Source organism: Falco punctatus (genome assembly GCF_963210335.1).
Source record: "Falco punctatus genome assembly, chromosome: 2".
NCBI lineage: Eukaryota > Metazoa > Chordata > Aves > Falconiformes > Falconidae > Falco > Falco punctatus.
The window spans coordinates 94,435,528-94,451,000 of NC_137581.1; the positions used below are offsets into that span (position 1 = coordinate 94,435,528).

General features: G+C 40.4%; 1 protein-coding gene across 1 annotated transcript in view; it reads right to left on the reverse strand.

Moving 5' to 3' along the window:
• Positions 1-15,473, reverse strand: part of EGFL6 (EGF like domain multiple 6) — a 63,841-nt gene that overhangs the window by 27,747 nt on the left and 20,621 nt on the right. The window contains exons 4-7 of the mRNA XM_080375731.1: positions 14,614-14,733; positions 10,768-10,887; positions 8,266-8,400; positions 6,432-6,554 (exon numbers count right to left, since the gene is read on the reverse strand). Coding sequence (XP_080231857.1) covers positions 6,432-6,554; positions 8,266-8,400; positions 10,768-10,887; positions 14,614-14,733 — 498 coding nt within the window. The remainder of the gene's footprint in view (positions 1-6,431; positions 6,555-8,265; positions 8,401-10,767; positions 10,888-14,613; positions 14,734-15,473) is intronic.

The following is a 15,473-nucleotide window of genomic DNA, read 5'->3' on the forward strand; positions in this document are numbered from 1 at the left end:
TCAGCAAACCTGAACATCTGCTTGTAGTTTCTGCTTTGAAGTCTTCCCAGTGAAATGAAAAATTCTTAGAGCTCAACATAATAACCTCTGTGGTGCTAAAATACCAATCTCCTTGTACGTGCAGAGGTAAGCTGAAAATCAGCTGACAGAAGTGACAAAAATAGGGGGGTGAAAGTGTATAAATCCTCAAGTGCTTGCAGACTCCAGTTTGCTGCTGCAATATGAAAATCTGCATGCTCATGGGTTCACAGAGGGACTAGACACCAAGCATATTTTAGAATATACCACTAGTATCCTTCTAATCTGCATTCAGCTTTAGAATAGCTGGAGGTGTACATTTGAGGCTTTTTATGTCTACCCATAAATTGCAGGAGGAATAAACCAGCATAAGGACAGACCACCTTAAACTCTGTTCTGTTGAATCCACTGCCTGTGGACTTGCCTGAATGAACAGCTCCCCTTCTCTGGCAACATGGGGTGCTACAGCTGAGGCAGTGATTTTTCAGGACCCTTTCTTTGCCCCAAGACATGCATATAAATGCACAGGTGTTGCTCACAAACATTTGTGCATTTATCTGTCCACGCGACTACATAGAGAATTTTGGAAAGTGAAATGTAGTGCATTTCATCCCAGCTCTTCTTTACATACCTTCTATCAGGAAACAGATTAATTCCTCCTGCTCTTATACAGCTTGTGTTTATTGCCCTATTATGAAAATAACTTTGCTTTGAATTAGAGAGAATTAAAACATGAGTTGGAAAAACAAAGGCAGGTGAGGGCTAGAAGTAAGTCTTTTCTGTCATCAGTTGCTGTACAAGATTGTAAGATCACAGAAACAACTTGGTGTAGGATGTCTAATGACCAAGCTGTGAAAGTTGAGTTAGAAAAAATAGAGAGTGCAGATGCCAACCCCCTGTTTTGTGCTGCATTGTGTAAAGGCAAATACTCAGGGGATGATACAGGACAGGGACAGACAGTGACCCGTTCTCCTCCCACACATCCTGGGACTGCAGCCAGTGCTGGCTGGGGCTCTGAACCTAAGTAGGTTGCAGTAGGAGATAGCTTGCTCTGCACTCCAGCAGGCACTGCGCTGCTTCCACCTTCACACCTAGCAATACGTTTAAAAACCTGGTGAGAGACAAGCCTAGGAGATTGGCTTTAAAATCCTTTTGTAGCTCTTTGTACCTTCTGTCTGTAAAAGCTGGGGAGGAGATGAGGGATACAGACAACCATTTACCACATTTAGGGGGAGTCTGCAGATGTGAGTAAAAAATAGATAAGCAGGAAATAGTTTAAAAAAATCATTCTGTAAGTTATCAACCTCTTTTAGATAGTCTTAAGAGAGTCTGAAAGCTTTCATAGATAGGTTAAAACACAGGTTCTACACTATTATTCTCTTCTAAGCACCACTGAATATCACCTACCAATGATGTTTGGTAGATGTCCCAGCCTGTTTCATTTCTAAAATTCTTACCATCTTACACAGGGAAGGATGTTTTGAAAAATCTGTGCAAGTTTATTATGCCACACTGTGCTTAATACATGACTACACCAGCCAGCAATGCTTCCAGTAGGAAATGTGAGCTGACCAAAGCCTAAGTGCTGTTCGTTAAAGGATGACAACAGTATTTGGCTCCATACTGATTTGAATTGTAAGAATCTCACCAGTGATATGACCAGAATCACTTCTTAAGCTTTGAAATTTTATTATGTCAAATCCAACTTTTCTCAGGACTGGCAAGTTAAAAAGAAAGCAAAATTATATATGCGTCTTAGGGGTTCCTCTTTGAGCAAAAAAGGAACATGAATAATACAAGAGGCACAGAGAGAGTTGGCATGACTTTGCATTGCCATTTAGATATTCAGCAAAGCATAAAGAAGAATTGTAACCTCTGCCTCCAGCCAGGCAATAACAAAAGTGTCATTGTCGAGTTCCTTAGTGACACCTGAAGGTTGTAGGCTTTAAGTTAGTACTGATTTTTCCTGATATTTTGTAGTTTCCTAACAAAAAAGTGAATCAAAAATAGGTTAATTTTCCCCACAGGAATCTTAATTGCTTATGGAACCTTGTGAGACTCTATTCTTAAATAAAAGCTGAAATATGCATAAGAAACATGTGGTGAGGGAAATGTGGTTTTTCAATGCACAATAGGAAATCAGGAAACACATGAACCTGAGAACAGCAACAGATTGCAGCAAGACAGAGGCCAGATGTGGAAATGGCTAGGACCCTTTTAGGGAGCATTTGAAAGATTACAACTCTCTGAATTCTCAAATGAAATGTGTGCTAGAGACAGTTTAGGAACAGCCTCCAATGTTTCATAGAATCATTTAGGTTGGAAAAGATCTTTGAGATCATCAAGTCCAACCGTTAGCCCAGGACTACCAAGTCCACCACTAAACTATGTCGCCAAGCACATGGTGACTGTTTTTTAAATACCTCCAGGGATGATGACTCGATCACTTCCCTGGGAAGCCTGTTCCAATGCTTCACCATCCTCTCAGTGAAAAACATTTTCCTAACATTCAATCTAAACCTCCCCTGGTATAGCCTAAAGCCATTTCCTCTTGTCCTGTCGCTAATTATCTGGGAGAAGAGACCTACTCCCACCTGCCTGAAACCTCCTCTCAGGTAGTTGTAGAGAGTGAGATCCCCCCTGAATCTCCTCTTCTCCAGACTAAACAACCCCAGTTCCCTCAGCTGCTCCTCACAGGACTTGTTCTCTAGACCCTCCATCAGGTTTGTTGCTCTTCACTGGACACGCTCCAGCAACCTCCACATCCCTCTTGCAGTGAGGGGCCCAAAACTGAACACAGTGTTTGAGGTGCAGCCTCACCAGTGCCGAGTACAGGAGGGCAACCCCTTCCCTAGTCCTGCTGGCCACACTGTTTGTGGTACATGCCAGGATGCTGTTGGCCATCTTGGCCACCTGGGCACACTGCTGGCTCATGTTCAGCCGGGGTCAGCCAGCACCCCCAGGCCCTTTCCCACCAGGCACTTCCCCGCCGCTCTGCCCCAGCCCGTAGCGCTGTGTGGGGCTGGTGTGACCCAAGTGCAGGACCTGGCACTGAGCCTGGTTGAACCTCACACAACTGGCCTATGCCCCTCAGTCCATCCTGTCCAGATCCCTCTGCAGAGATTTCCTACCCTCAAGCAGATCAACACTCCCCTCCAACTTTGTGTCATCTGCAAACTTCTGAGGGTGTGCTCGATCCCCTCATCCAGATCGTTGATAAAGACATTAAACAGAACTGGCCCCAGTATTGAGCCCTGGGGAACACCACTTGTGGCCAGTTGCCTGCTGGATGTAACTCCATTTGCCACCACTCTTTGGGCTCAGCTCTCCAGCCAGCTTTTAACACAGCGAAGAGTACACCTGTCCAAGCCGTGAGCAGCCAGTTTCTCCAGGGGAATGCTGTAGAAGATGGTGTTAAAGGCTTTACTAAGGTCTAGGTAGACAACATCCACAGACTTTCCCTCATCCACTAGGTCATCTTGTTGTAGAAGGAGATTAGGTTTGTCGAGCAGGACCTGCCTTTCATAAACCCCTGCTGGCTGGGCCTAATCCCCCAGTTGTCCTGCACGTGCCATGTGACGGCACTGAGGATGACCTGCTCTGTAACCTTCCCTGGCATCGAGGTCAGGCTGACAGCCCTGCAGTTTCATGCATGTAGGAGTGTTAAATGGCCAAAGGCTGAACAATCACAGGTCATATGCATACAAGCAGCACTGTTTGCAGCCTGATGCTCCAGCAGCTTTCTCCTAAGTTAGTATATTGACATACAAATTAAATTAAAGTATTTCCCCCACCTTCTGTGCAAAGGTGAATTTTACATTATTTCACTTATTAGGTTATTTGGCAGCATGAGGAGATGTAGCCATAGAAGTTTCATCGTAAACAATGTGCTTAGTTACTTGCATTTCATACTCTGAAACCAAAGCTATCTATTACAACGTTTTCCATTTATTATAAAAAGCTAATACTGCTGCCATGGTAGCCAGTTTGTTATGTACTAGAGACAATTGCTATAAAGAAATAATGCTTCCCTGTGAAAATGGAATTCCCACCCTATGGGAATAATTATCTGGAGTACTGAGAACATACTTAAGCAGCATTTAGTTTAGTTGCAGCCTAACCCCAGGCCCATCTGCTGGGAGCTGAGATGGGCTGTAGGAGCTGCAGCTGCTGCCGCCAAAAGAAATGTGTAGCCACAGCCTCCAGCACCCAAATCCCCAGGACAGTGTTCCCATCATATTACACCCAATAGCAAAACTTCCTTTGGCACAGCCTCCAGCACCCAAATTCCCAGGATAGTGTTCCCATCATATTACACCCAATAGCAAAACTTCCTTTGGCTTCAGTAAAGCCAAACATTTTCCACAATTTCCATATGACACAGAGAATACTTAGCGTTTCAGTTTAGGTTTGTATATGTAATCGGTGTTTGTGTTGCTGTCTGAAAAAACATTTGCTCCAATAGCAAAATGCATGTCCTGCCCACATCAGTTACATTGGTCAGACTTCTTTGAGGACTGCAGTAAAAATCAACTATTGACACATTCAAGGTTGAAAGAACCTCCATCTGTTCCCTTTAAAAAAAAGATGTATGTGTGGGAATTACCACCAGAGAAACCAGTCTCTTTTTAGCACCAGCGCTTTTCAAGTTTTACCTACCACCGACTTGGTTCCCCCCACGCCCCCCTCCCCTTGCTGTATACACCTTTCTAGCTAGACCCTTGCCTTTTGACCTGCCTATGGCTCTGATTTCTCTCATTACTGTGTGTTATTCCTCTACCCTCTGTTGTATTAAATCTCTTTAATTCAGTGTGTTCTATTAAGTTTATGCATGCACAGGTCCTTCCTCTTCTAAACAAATAGTGGACTTTGGTAATTGGAAACATGACATGAGGAAATATGCATAAAGAGAGCAAAAATTCAATAGAAACACCAGTGAGAAGATAGAAATCACCAGTCTTCAGCAATGAGTTTTTTACAGGCCTAGGCATTAAAAATGTGTCATAGTCTCTCCACAACCTAAAATATTTCCTCTGTTCATATTCAAACAAACATTCCTGTTGAATTGTTTCTGCTTGAAGAAACAACATTTTATACACACACTTGGTCAAAAGATTTTCCTTTGAAATTTTCAGCTTCTCATTACAAAGAAAAAAACAACAACAAAAAACCCAGATCTCTTTGTTTAGAGATGTATTTGTTTAACATTTCAGCTGTGGTACGTGTTGTTTTAACAGAACCATATCAAGATGTGCCATGTCAGTTTGCTTTGATATTCAGTCAGGTCTTAAACCCCAGCGCACCCTTCTAGTGTGGTAAGCTGCAGTGACATATCACCAGGGATGTGGCCTAGCAAGGAAACTGGTTCATAATATTGAATCTGAGCATGAAGAACTTTCTAAACATCTCTGCCATGGCAGTCTGTGTCCAAAGCAAACCTTTCAGTACCAGTCAGGTTTTTGTGTGTTTAGCTTTTATTGTCAAAAGTCAACATTTTTTACTGTAAGTATAAACTTAATGAGGGTTTTAACTTACCAGTGTGATATTGGAGGTTTCAATTACTATTATAATGGGAGTAGAAACATGAATAATAAGAGACTTGGAACATCTGTGACCATGAGGTATAATCATAATACATATCTGATCAAGGGTTACTTGAAAAAGACCCAGGAAAAAAAGGCTTATATATTATGTAGACTTCATCTGCTATAGACAAGGACTTTTAAAATGTTTTCACAACGTCTTTTACTCAAAAACTTTGAGCAGGAGCTCAGATGTCCTCCTGAGGAAAACATTTCTAATGACGTTGCAGGAGAAACCTCTGCTAGGTTTAATAAAGGTATTAAATAAAAAGGTTAATTTCAAACATAAAGACAAGAACTGCCTTTCTTTCTTTCTTCTAGGAGGGTCACATTCAGTTAGAGCCAGGCAATGATATCTTTATAGGAGGTCTTCAATATTCAATAGACAAACGATGGCAAAATGTGAATGAAAATATTTTAGCACAGAAGTCATGGCTTTCCTCCCACCTCTCACTTTTTGCTGTTATCTTGACACTCTTCTGACAGGGACTGCACAGCCCTCCAAGAGGCTAGCTGTAGGAGTTAAAGGAAAAGTCGACTTTTTAAAGCTATTTTCTCTGTTTCTTCAGGACAAATTCTCTTCTCTTTTCTGCTTGCGATACCTAGTGCTACTATGAGACTTGGGACTCATAGGCAAAATGAATTTGAACAAATAATACCTGTATTAACTATGCAATGACTCGTACAATTAATACATTACTTTGTGGACAGGTCTTGCTTGGTTGGTATTGCAGTACTGTTCAGCATAACATTTCCTAGAAAATGCCTTATAAGCACCAATTATGAGAGAAAAAGAACATAGCACTATTCCTGTCATCCAGTGATACTCACCAGCACAATCAAATCCACTTCCTCGGTAGCCCTGCTTACATTTGCACTTGAATGATCCTTCCGTGTTGAGACATTGTGCATGGAGGTTACACCTGTGTGTATTTGTCACACATTCATTTACATCTAGAGAAAGATATAAATGCTTCAGTGAAAACTGTGTTGAAACTCAAGTTTCATGACAGCCTGTTTGTGCCAGCCATCTGTTTCCAGGTATTGTAAGCACTAGTGTTAGACCAAGACGGTCCAGAGTCCATCGGAGGCAGAAGAATTCACACTAACAGAGAATGTTTAACATCAGCTCCAACTGCACAACTACTGGCATATGCATCCATGGAAAATGTAGAGCATCCCAGTAAAGGTAAAGTGAACACAGTGATTTTGTGACTAACAACAGGATTCAAACTGTAGGCTGTACACACTTTTCTATTAACAAAACGCAAAAGGCACCAAAAGAGTGTGTGACGTCAATTAAAAAAAAATATGCACTACATCTTTCTCATTCTTTTCTTTGTTCTACAACAAATGCAATGGAAAGTGACCCTGAGCATGCCAAGATATTGAGATTTTCTATTTAACATTCCAGGATACACATGACACTGTACGAAAAAAGTATAATCAGGAAAAATTTGGTAGAAAATACTATGTTCAACTGACAGCAAAATGAACAAGCATCAAGACTAGCTGATTTTGTTTTCCTTTCCCCACGTTTTGCCACATCACAAAGATGTTTCTGATTTCTCCCACATGAGGGAGCCAAGCTGGTGCACAAATTATTGCACCACTTGCATTTTACCCAGATTGCTTCTTTTTTAGCAGCTGACAGGTCCTCTCATGATGTAAGTCAGCTAGGAGACAAGTAGCAGGAAGATTGACTTGAAAATAGGGTGTCTGAGACTGAGATTCAGGTTTGAAGATAAAATTCTGACTACTGAGACCTCTCCAGTCTTTACCCACATATTGTATGAAAAATTATTTTTTCCACTTTAAGACTCTCAGGATTTGCATACAACAGGAAATACAAACTTGAGTTTCCAATACCTGCCTTATACTCTCCCTCCCACCCCTAACTCCCAAGACCAAGCAAATATAAACAAATCCCATAAATTCTGTTTTGCATGCACTTCTTGTAGTAGTTCCAATCCTTCCAGGCCCTCATGTATCAACTGCTTGAATAATACTGCTGCAGTGCTTGCAGTAACTTACACTTTTCTGTATTTCCACCATTCAGCTAATGGATTGAAACAGGACTAAAGGTGTTTTGACATTTGTTTTAGCACCTGGGCATGCCAAGATAACTTTCTGCCTGTATTTATTTTTGTTTGTGAGAAACTTAGGCATGCAAGAGAGGTCTGAAAAGTAATTAAAACCTATTATTTTCATACTTTTTTGTTCTGTACTGTCCAGCTAAACATCTATTTTTACATTCATGAAGGCACTTGATTGACCCCCCCCCCCAAAAAAAAATAATTGTGGGACTACTTGTTCATTACAGGTTGAAAGCCAAGAGGACTAAACATGGCTCTTTAACTAAACCCAAAGTAGCACTTCTTTGTAGTCAGCTGTTGCTAATTTACTACAAGCCCTTGCACATCTTGTCTTGGTACGAGGCAATTTAATTTGCAAGTGCCAGTGATCAGGTTTTTCATAAGGTCACAGGGAAAACCCATAGAAAAATTCAAAGTGCTATCAAGAATATTCTTAGCGTGACATCTTTTATCCATTTCTGAGGCAGTATCCCAAGGCTAGGTCAACATGCTTCAGGCAATGACAGGAAAGATGCACAGTGTGGGAATGAAAAAGAATGAAGGAGGAAAATTCACGGGCTAAATCTTACCTACACAGTCATAACGGCCAGTGACGTATTTCAGTTCATAACCAAGCTGGCATTTGCAGTAGTAGCTTCCAAATGTGTTGACACATCTGCGGTTGTAAGGGCAGGCAACTTTACCAGTGGAGCATTCATCAATGTCTAGAGCAGGAGAAGGGATGCTGGTCAGATCCACGAGAAAGTAAAATGGGAAAGCAAAAACTAGTTTGGATTTGCATGGGAATGGTTTGGTCTTGGTTATCACAAGGTGTTTAATAAATAAGTCCTATAATTTCCCACTGGGGGTGACTTTTGCATGTGCTTATATAAATGAAGCAGCAAATTGTGAACTTTATGGAAGATTTTGAGTCCTGGCATGGTAAAAGCTAGGGCAGACAGCAGTGGGGATTCTCCCCACTGGGGAAAATGATATGCCCTAAGGCCATGGAGCAGGGTCAGGAGGAACTCCACAAATTCCATGGTTTCCCTGAGAAAGGAAGTGTCAGAGAATACTTTTAAGAGAAAGCCACAGAAACAGGAAACCACGGTTCTACTGAATCTCTGCACCTCCCCCTTGCTGGACTAAATCAAGATGTAGAGGAGAGGAAGTTTCCAGGCTGTGAGAGGTCTGCCCGGCAAGGTAGTGATGGGGACAGACACCTTGCAGAGAGAAGGAGGAAGATTGGTATGGGAGGAGCCTAAGAACATTATTCTTAGGAGGATTAAACTAATAGCCAGGTAATGCTTACCTGTTTGTACTGATTCTATGACTAATACCAGAGTATCTTACAATATATTAAGCACTTATGCTATACAGCAGGAAGATGCTATCTCATTTTAGAGATGGAGAACTGATGATATATGACAGGTCATGCAGAAAGAAGGGATCCAATTATTTCCAACCTCTGAAGTACCTTTTTGTCTATTTTACCTTCTATCATATGTATCAGCATTCTTCCAAATCCATTTGAGCAGGCAAGGTAAATAAGAATAAACTCAATCCAAAAGAATAAAAACAGTTGCCTGAATAATTCAGAAAGAGATTTAAGAGAACCACTCATCTATTGTATTTAAATACGTATGTCTACAATGTTCACACAGCTCTTAAATAATTCAAACAAATTTTAACTCTGACTAGCGGTAGTCCAAGAGCCTTGCTGATTACTCAAAGCAAGACAGTTCCAATTACGAAGTAATTTCATTTGAAAGAAGTAAGTATTGTTCTCATGTTGGAGTCTTTATAGTTTGGAAGTTGAGCCAAGTATCCACATGGATTTATTCCATAGCCTCTAAAGGTGATACAGTAGTCCCAGGCCATACAACCTTTAGATGTGACTCGATAGTACAGTTGTGTGATAAAGAGAACAATTCATATAGTAACTGTCCTTCTACACAGCGGTGTCTCTTGGTTAATGCATTTATTTAATCTTGTGTTTGAAATGTTAAGTATAATATTGTTTTGTCCACTGAAGCTAAAATTAGTTTTTTAATGTTTGAACGTTAAACTTCCCAACATCTAAAACATTCTCTAAGCTGTAGAAATCATTCAGCTAGTATATATTGGTTCAGCAGCATCTGAAATGGCTTGGCTACTGTTATTCATTGCATGTAAGGTATCATGTCCAAGCTGCCCTTTATGATCAAAGGACTTGCACCATTGTGACAGAAATAATGTAGAATATGTGAAATCATCAGTATTGTACGTATGTTACTAAAGACAATTTAGTAGACAGCACTTATTGCAAAAAGTTTTTTCACAGAATCACAGAATGGTTGAGATTGGAAGGGGCCTCTCGAGGTCATCTGGTCCAAACTCCCTGCTCAAGCAGGGACACCTACAGACAGTTGCCCTGCTCCTGCTGCTCCCTGACATGCACTTCACTGCCCCTCCTTCTCTAGTTGTTGGAGTTGTCCCTGCTTTGGAAGCTTTGTTTCATGTCTGTTGGGTTTTGAAAGGAGCTCATTTAGCTTCACTATTAAAATGGGTATGATTTCAGCATCGGATTACAATGCTGTAGCACTGCTTTGTCAGATGACAATGTCAAATGGTATCACAGAACAGTGCCAAGTATTATAAGCAATGCTTTCTTCATTCCAGGAAACTCCCAGGTAAACTGATGTCGAGGCTTCTGGAGAAAAATATAGAAGTTTGCACCATGGGTCATCACAGTAAAAGAAAACCCTACCCAAACATAACTCTCAAATCCTATAATGCATTATGTCAGCAGGACAGCAGGAAAAGCATTGTATTTAATGGCCTCAAAGCAATAGGGAGAAACTAAATCTGTTAATGACTCCAAATCATGTCAAAATATTCAGTTATTTATTGGGGATGGGACTTGCCCAAAGAATTACATGGCCAATATTACAAAAGCAGTTATAAAAAAAACCATGCAAACTTTACATCACACTGAGTAACAAGCAGCATTATTCAAGCCAGTGAGGAGAGCTAACGACTTCTTAACCTTTCCCCAGAATCTTTTTTGGATCCTGTAGAAAAGCAGCTGAGAGTGAGCTTTCTAACCATACCAATGCATGTCCTTCCGTCTGGTCCCAATTGAAGGCCACCTGATGGACAAAGACACTGCACCTCCCCTTTGACTTCATCACATCCATACTGGCAATTCACCACGGCACATGACCTAGAACCTGAAAACAGTATTTAAGATAACAACAAGGGCAAAATTCTAGGCTGGGATCACACACTTAAAATGAAGTTTGATCTGGATGAAGGCAAAAAATTAATCAGAACAACAAAATTCCATTCATCATAAATCAAGCTGTTTATACATTAACACATTAACAATTCAGGTGTCCGTGAGATAGATCTGACACTCTCCTTCACTTTGTTCTTTTCTTACCTGCCCTTATTCCTCCTTCCAGCTCTGTGATTCTTAGTACTACCTTTTAGATTCAGACAGAACTGCTCAAAGTACAAAAAGGGTGGTTTTTACATTTTCCATTGAAAAAGATTTACCTTAAAGAAAACTGGTATTCAGTAGTGAAATGTTTTTATTGCTTACCGTTAAATATGCTTCTAGTATAGAATTTGATTTTACAAACTATTTAGCCTGATGGACTTAGAAACTGCCCTTTATTTTGACCCTTTATGGAACAGATATCTAACAAGGCACTAGCCAGAACATAAGTCTTGGTTGCCATAGGTTGGTTAGGAGTCTGAATTATTGGAGATTATTTTGATTAGCGTCTAAATAGAAATGTAGGGGTCTAGATTCTGTCTGACAGACCTATGCAAGACTAGAAAAGTAGGAAAAATGTATTAAGTATGCAGGGAGATTATTTCTAAAATCCTGACAAAATCCCAGAAGCATTAGTGCTATGATGCCAGAGAAAGAAGTAGCATTTGGAAGTGTTTACTGGAACAGTGTGTGCAAAGAAACTATTTCCATCTACTTCACTGTGGTTGTGTTCAGAGAAACAGAATTGTATATAGGTTCTCTGTAAGTGGAAAACCTGGAACAGCTGTCAATTTATTAGACACACAAAGAAACTGAAAGAACTTTAAAACTGTCTCACTGCTTAGGCAGGAAAAAAATATGAATTTTATTTTAAAATGCAACACATTTATTGTCAGAGGTACCAGCACTTTCAGAATGGTAGATAATAACAAAGTGCATAGAAAATACAATGATATGGTCAGGTGCATATATAGCTACAGCCACACTATTTGTGATTTTAATATAAAATATAATGCATATTAGTTCTGTGTGTTATGAAAATGAATCTGTTCATCTGTGGTAAAATTATTTTTCTTAGGCTGGTTTGTTTAGAATCTGTGGCTAAGTGATGAACATTCAATGCCAAGAATTTACTGTATTTCCAAAAAGCATTTTACTTTTCTATGAATGAGAACATACAGGAGGTAAGAGTTAAAAGAAGACAGACTGTAAATCATAATACTTTGACACATTATCTATTTTCTAAGTGGGAATAAAGAAATTTACAAAACATTATTCTTCCCTAATTGATTATTTTCTCTTTTCTTTGAAGGTCCTATTCCTGGCTTTGGTTAGATATAACATTGGCTTAGACAAACCACTAATCAGATCTAGTAGAATAATTCCTACAGAGTTTGGATGATTTTATGTTAGGTACTAACCTACTATTTCAAGCAATGGTTCTCTGTGGCCCAAAGCCACATTCTTCTGATACCCTTCTTCCAGCTCTATGGTCCGTTGGTGTGGCTGCAGACAAGCCTGACTGCTCAAGACTAGGAGGAATCCATCTTGCTAAGGAGACTTACATCATGCTGAATTTGATTCAAAGGAGCAATAATATGCTCAAAATGCTTGTCTGAATAAAATGATGAGAATTATATAATTGGCTAAACAACCTAGAGTTTTATCTGAGCACAAGCTTTACGGTAGCATCAAGTGAAATGGGAGGTTACTAAACTTAACCAAGAGTAATTTCTATTCGAGCAAATAATTTACTGCCTCATTTTATAATCGTAGTTTCTGCTTAAGAAAATCAAGGCTCTTCAGAACTGGAAGGTGGTAGATGGGTTGGGTTAATGAGGCACAAACTGGATGAACATTATTTTTCCTCCTTAACTAGAGCTGTGAAGAATGAAGACTTCCCTTCTATGGGAAACCTGGCTTTCCTCTTGAAATTCGGTTTGATTCTGTGTCAGGGTTTGTCAGGGTTCTGCTGAGAAATAATGTTTCCTGTCAAAGTCAAACACGAGCTTCAGGGCTCACAGTGACTCAGGCAATTTTTTCATACATACTTGACATTGGCCACCATTGCCACTGAGAAATTCAGCATTTTGTATTGGCTTAAGCAAAGGATAGTGCAATTGCATATTTGGTACAAATGCAGAGTTTCTTAAATCAGGAAACAAATCCTGAACTAAGACCGGCTTAAAAGTAATGCAGCAGAAATCTTAAGTTACAGTCTGGATCTGGCTTTCTGACTTGGTTCAAAAGCGTGGCTGCAGCAAGCATTTGTGCTCAGGGGAGCAGGACTGAGGGATGGATGGGACAAATCTGCTGCTGGGCTCAAATGATTGTTTCTTTTGACTGTAGTCCTGCCTTCTGCCAACTTCAGCTGTCCATAAGACAGTGGCCTTACTGAAAACTGCTCAGCATATGATGTCAGCAAATACACAAATTATCTTGGATGAAATGGAAGGAATATCTATCCATTTCTCTGGCATCTCACAGCCCTGCAGCTGTTGTCTGCTGGTGATACAGACCATGCTTAATAATACAGAAGCACAACCCTGAGCTGTGATGCAGGGAAGGGAAACCCTCCAAAAGCTCTGGCCCCAGGCACCTTTCGTGGCAATTTCAGTCTCCCTGCCATAAGAGAAGGTAAGAGCTCTGGCCTTCCTACTTGCCCCACATCTGCAGACCCTACACTCCTGCAAGTGTTTGCCAAGCCTGGGTGTTTTTCCAATTATCCCAAGACTAACAGCAAACTTGCCACATGGGTGTTCTACCTGGTAAATGGTTGTCTTCAGGGTTTGGAGATCAAAGCCTTTCAGGGTTTATGGTCTTCTGTCATATCCATGGGAAAGACTGTGCTGCACAACACAGAGCTAGGTCCACTGGTTTAGGATAGATCTCTAAGCAGATTGTTCCACTGCTCAGACCAACCTCCTTGTCCAACTGATGCATCTGCTCCAGTCCAGTGGACTACATAAAGGGCTGCCACCATGCTACATAGGGTTTTGTGAAATTCCAAGCCAAAATACCCATATGGAACAACTCAGGTGAAGAAAAAAAAGTATTTTCTGCACACAAAAGTGTCATTGGAAAATAAGAAGCTTCCTCAGGTCTGAAAAATCAGGTTGGCTAAGAAAGCAGAATGCTTTGCATTACATGCTGACTTAAAGACAAAATAGGTAGAAATATAGTTTAGATAAGCTTTAGTTCAATGAACAAATGTTTACAAAAAGCTGGCAGCAACTGTGAGAAACGTAAAATAAATTAGTCAAGGAGCACAGAAAGGTAAAGCAAGGAATAATGGCATGAAATTCACCACAGCAAAAAGTAGTCTATATTGGTGCTTTGCTTGGATAGTGTCATTAATCCTTATTCAACAGATGAACTGGCAGGACTATGCACCAAGGTTATAATAGCTAGCCTTCATCTGAAGTAATGCTATCAAAGATTTTTACTTCTAGCAGGACACAAATTCCTCTGAACACCAAAACACAAGTATGACCTAGTTTACTTTGTCCAAGTACTGCCAAACAGAAAGCCTCTTTCAGCTGCTGACAGTACCAGAGAGCTAAGGCAAAGACCCTATCCTGAATAAGCTAAATCCCATCACAAGAAAAAAAATCTGCTGGGATGAAACGCGATTAGATGATTTTGGTATGCCTGTCCTATCAGCTCTATTACTTACTTGCACATGTGCCATCTGGCATAAGCATGTACCCGTTGAGACAATAGCACTTGTAGCTGCCATGTGTATTCATACATCTGTGTTCACAGGGACGTGGTTTCAGTCCACATTCATTCAGATCTGCAGAAGTCATTGGAATGAAGTAAGTGCTGGGTTTGTATACATATATTCATACATATAGGTGGATAACATTGCCTAATGCCTTGAATTCCCCACAGTAAAATCCCCTGGATTGAAAATGAGCCAGCCCCTTGCAAGATGGGAGTTTAGCAGACCATCTGCCTGAAAAGACTGCTAGCAAAACTAACAACAGAGCCTTGACACCTGGAAAACTAATGCAAGCTCTGGACACATCTGGCAGCTAGTGAGGAAGTGGTGAAGGGGTAGGGAGAAAATTGCATAGTCTTTTCCGGGAGTTATTTTTCCAGATTTCTCTGGTTCTAGCTGGAGATTCTAGCCCTCCAGTTGACCTCTGTATTAGAAAGGCAAAAGCATGAGACTAAGAACAGCAAATCAGCTTGAGATAAAGCAAAACAGATATTTTTTTTTCTAAACTACACATTGGCACCAAGGTTATCAGCAGCAGAAATGAAATGTGATATATGACACGAATTATTTGACTTCAAGAATAGAAGGACAAATCTCAAAAATCTCAAAATCCCAAGAATAAAAGCATCCTAAATCCTTCTCAAAATCCAGGATTTAAAGGCTTTTCTGAAACTAAATTGATTTCAAATTCCCAATAGATATCCTTCACAGGGAGAAAACTAGAATTCTAAAGTTTTATTTGTGTGATATAGGCAGAGAATTGTTGACAATGGTATTGGTCCTATGACAAGGGGACAGTATCTGTGCTTGTG